The following is a 3935-nucleotide window of genomic DNA, read 5'->3' on the forward strand; positions in this document are numbered from 1 at the left end:
CGGGACTGAGCATGCCTGCAGGTCTGCACCAGGAGGTGCCCGGGTGGGGCAGCTGCGTGGGACCAGGAGCAGGTTCCGGGTGGGTCACAGGGGGGGGGGAGAGGGGTGGTCCAAGGGGCAGTAAGTCAAGCCTCTTATTGGTTTAATGGGGAGGGTCCTTGGCCATCTCTGGGCCCTAGTGAGAAGCCAGAGGAATGCAGGCCTCCCAGGACACACTGCCAGCCCTGCTTGCTAGGGGCTGCAGTGGACCCGATGGGCCAGTGGCTAGGCTGCGCTTGCGGCCTGGCTCTGGCTCTGGCTCTCAGCACCTCCTGGTGGGCCGCTCTGCATGGAACTGGGCAGGGGAAGTGCCTGAGCTGCAGTGCCGCTGCCAGTGGCCCCTCCCTCCTTCCCTCTTCAGTTTCACTTTTGTTTTCCTCTCAGGCCTTCTGTCTGTGGGGCAGGCAATAGGGCCTGGCTGAAGGCCTGGGCCCAGGGAGGCCGAGGGGGTGGCTGGGGACTGTAAGTGCTGCCTGCTGGGCGCCCACAAGGAGGGGAGCAGCAGAGGAGGGAGCGGCCTGGGGAGGCAGGCGGGTGGAGTGGCTGCTTCCTGACCCACTCACCCCAGGCCCAGGGTGCCGCGAGGCCCATGGCTCTGCCGGAGGCAGAGGTGGAGGAGGGGGCGGTGGAGCTCTGGGCACTGCCCCCTGACTTGCCCAGCGAGCTGCTCACGCTCTACTTCGAGAACCGCCGTCGCTCTGGTGGGGGACCTGTGCGGAGCTGGCAGAGACTTGGCAGAGGGGGGATCGTCACCTTCCAGGAGCCAGCAGGTGAGGAGCTGGCCAGAGTGGGCGGCCTGGGGCCCTGCCAGCCCTGACGCCCAGCTCCATCCCTGCTGCAGACGCCCAGAGGGTCTTGGCCCAAGCAGAGCATGAACTACACGGTGTGCGACTGAACCTGCGGCCAGCCCCGCCACGCGCCCCCACACGCCTGCTGCTTCAAGGGCTGCCCCCTGGCACTGCCGCCCTGTGCCTGGAGCACCACGTCCAGGCCCTGCTGCATGCCTCTGGGCGCCCCGTGCTGCCCTGTCGCATCCTGGCCAGCCCCCGGCCGGACCGGGCCCTGGTGCAGCTGCCCAAGCCCCTTTCTGAGGCAGGTGAGAGGTGGGATTGGGGTCGGGTTAGGGGAGGTGCCTCACCCTGACTTGTAAACTCCCCACAGATGTCCGTGCCCTGCAGGAGCAGGCCCAGAATCTGGGCCTCGAGGGAGCCCCGGTGTCCTTGGCCCCAGTGCCCCAGGCCCGAGCTGTACGTGTGCTGGGAGGCACGGCTGCTGCAGACCTGCTGCTGCTGGAGCTGTACCTGGAGAGTGAGCGCCGCAGTGGTGGGGGGCCTCTGGAAGACCTGCGCTGCCTGCCCAGGCACCTGGGCGCCATCGCCACTTTCCAGCACTGGCAGGGTGAGTGGGGCCGGGCGCACCTAAGCCGAGCCTCCCTCTCCCGCAAAGGCTGACGGGCAGTCTGTCCTCTCTCTTGGTCCAAGTGGCTGAACGGGTGCTGCAGCGAGACCACAGGCTGCAGGACTCGGAGCTGACCCTTGTCCCCCACTACGACTGCCTGGAGCCCGAGGAGGAGCTTGCGGAGGGTACCAGTGGAGGGAACCAGCCATCTAGGCTGGCGTCTGGGGCCACGGAGCTTGCCGTGCCAGAGGCTGGAGTGCTAGCGGGAGTGCTGACTGGTGCAGAGGCCGTGGCAATGGGCGCTGGGGAGGCACTGCAGCCTGTGAGCCCTCCAGGCCAGGCTGGGGCGGTTAGCTGGGGGCCCGCAGGCTCTCTGGAGCAGGACAGGCTGGTGAGCCCAGGGCCTGTGGGATCTGCAGACCCGGTGGGCCCAGTGGAGATCCCTGCAGAGTTTCCGGAGCTGCTGGAGTTGCCAGGGCAGGAGGGCCTGGTGAGCCTAGCGGACATTGCCAAGCACTCACCAGAGAAGGCGGGGCTGTTGAGCCCAGGGCTTGTGGGGCAGGAGGGCCTGGTGGAGAAGGTGTTGTCCATGGAGCCTGGGGCGATGCGCTTCCTGCAACTCTACCACGAGGACCTTCTGGCCGGCCTGGGAGACGTCGCTCTTTTCCCAATTGAAGGAACAGATGTGACGGGCTTTCGAGTGAGTGACCCAAGATTCCTCATCCTCTGCCCCCTTTGCCCATGGGGACTCTGGATCCCTTTCCTCTGCCCTAACCCTACAAATGGCACCCTCCTATGGTGCGCAGCTGTGTGGAGCCCTGGCCCCGTGCCAGGCAGCTGTGGAGTTCCTGCAGAGTCTGCTGGGCAGCATTAGCTGCCACATGCTCGACCTGAAGCACCCGGGCAGTGCGGCGTTCCTGCTGGGCCCGGAGGGGCAGCACCTTCTTCAGGGGCTGGAGGCTCAGTTTCAGTGTGTCTTTGGGACAGAGCGTCTGGCCAGGGCTGCCTTGGACACAGGCCCTGAAGAGGTAGGGATGGAGTCCTGGGGCCCTGCACAGCCCGGCCTGTGTCTTGGACCCTTGCTCAGAGGCCAGTGGACCTGACATGCTCTCCCTGCAGGTGGACCCCACTGAAGTTCTCCAGTTTCCCCCTGGCCACAGCCCTACCCTGTGGCCACCAGACAGCACAGGTGGTGACCAGGAGAGTGTGAGCCTGGGTAGGGCTCCCTGGGGCCCCGCTGACCTCCCCATCTACCCTACTCTGCATGTCCACTCGCTAGGAGGAGGCAGCTGCACTGCAGCGAGCTCTCGCCCTCTCCCTGCGGGAGCAGCCCCCAGCAGAGGCAGGGGAGCCGCAGGGGCCAGGTGGCAGGGCTAGTGACCCTTCCCAGGTTTGCCAGTGCCCTCCGAACTCACTCCCCACCTTTCGCCCATTCCAAGTCACCCTGCCCCTCAGGGCTACCTTGGCTAGGGCCAACCTCTGATCTAATGTCTCCAGAGGAGATCCGAGAGCTGCTGGCTACCCTAGAGGGCCTGGAAGGGGAGGACTGGCTGCCTCTGGAGCTGGGGGAGGAGGCGTCCAAGGAGGAGCCGAAGGAGCCAGAGACTACAGGGCACGAGGAGGCGTCACCCAGGACTGGGGCAGCTGGAAGGCTACAAGAGGAGGCCACGCTGCAGCTGGCCCTGCACCAGTCGCTGGATCCTCGAGGCCAAGGGGCCAAGCAGGAGGCAGCTGCACTGCAGCAAGCTCTCGCCCTCTCCCTGCTGGAGCAGTCCCCAGCAGAGGCGGGGGAGCCGCAGGGCCCAGGTGGCAGGGCGCAGCTGCTGGTGCACGTGGGTTTTGAGCAGGACATGGATGAGCTGGACCAGGCGCTAGGTGCTGCCTTGGAGGCTCACCTCCGGGAGGAGACGGTGGGGCCTTGTGGCCGCCTGCTGCCCACAGAGCTGCGTGCTGGCCTGGAGCAGCGCCATGGTGTGAGTGTTGGCCTGCGTGGGGACCGTGTCATCCTCCGCGGCTTTGGGGCCCAGCCCGCCCGGGCAGCCCGCCACTTAGCTGCACTGCTGGCTGGCCCTTGGGATCTGTGCTCGGCCTCCCCATTGGCAACTCCAGGAGTCCCCCGTGAGTCTGCATCTGGGCTGGGGGGTGGTGGCTCTCAGGCGCTGATGCCCCAGGCGTGGCCCTGACCCCCTCCTGCCCTTGTGTCAGTGCTGGAGCAGAGGCAGAAGGGACCCTTGGGCAGGCTGGAGAGTCTGGCAGCGAGCACAGGGGAGTTCCAGGATGTGGTGCAGGCCTTCTGTGACAGCCTGGACGCCGCCCGCGGGGTGAGTACACGGCTGCCTGGACCCGCAGCGCCATTCGTGCCTGGCAGTCTGCAGGCTGTCACTCTTGGCCTCAGGCGCTGGCCAGGAGCTGCAGGGACTAGGGGTGGGGGTGGGGGTGCTTTTTGGGTGAGCTTATTTTCATAGTTTTGTCCTCAGGGATACAGAGTTTTGTACTGT

The 3935-nt window shown here is 66.4% G+C and overlaps 1 protein-coding gene across 1 annotated transcript in view; it reads left to right on the forward strand.

Moving 5' to 3' along the window:
* Positions 1–137: 137 nt before the first annotated feature.
* PARP10 (poly(ADP-ribose) polymerase family member 10) overlaps positions 138–3935 on the forward strand; it is a gene marked incomplete in the record, with an annotated part of 21137 nt that continues 17339 nt past the window's right edge. The window contains 8 exon segments of the mRNA XM_014589167.2: positions 138–809; positions 881–1135; positions 1201–1437; positions 1521–2137; positions 2244–2465; positions 2557–2653; positions 2935–3555; positions 3643–3757. Coding sequence (XP_014444653.1) covers positions 629–809; positions 881–1135; positions 1201–1437; positions 1521–2137; positions 2244–2465; positions 2557–2653; positions 2935–3555; positions 3643–3757 — 2345 coding nt within the window.

The sequence above is a fragment of the Tupaia chinensis genome, unplaced genomic scaffold (genome assembly GCF_000334495.1).
Source record: "Tupaia chinensis unplaced genomic scaffold, TupChi_1.0 Scaffold000335_1, whole genome shotgun sequence".
NCBI lineage: Eukaryota > Metazoa > Chordata > Mammalia > Scandentia > Tupaiidae > Tupaia > Tupaia belangeri.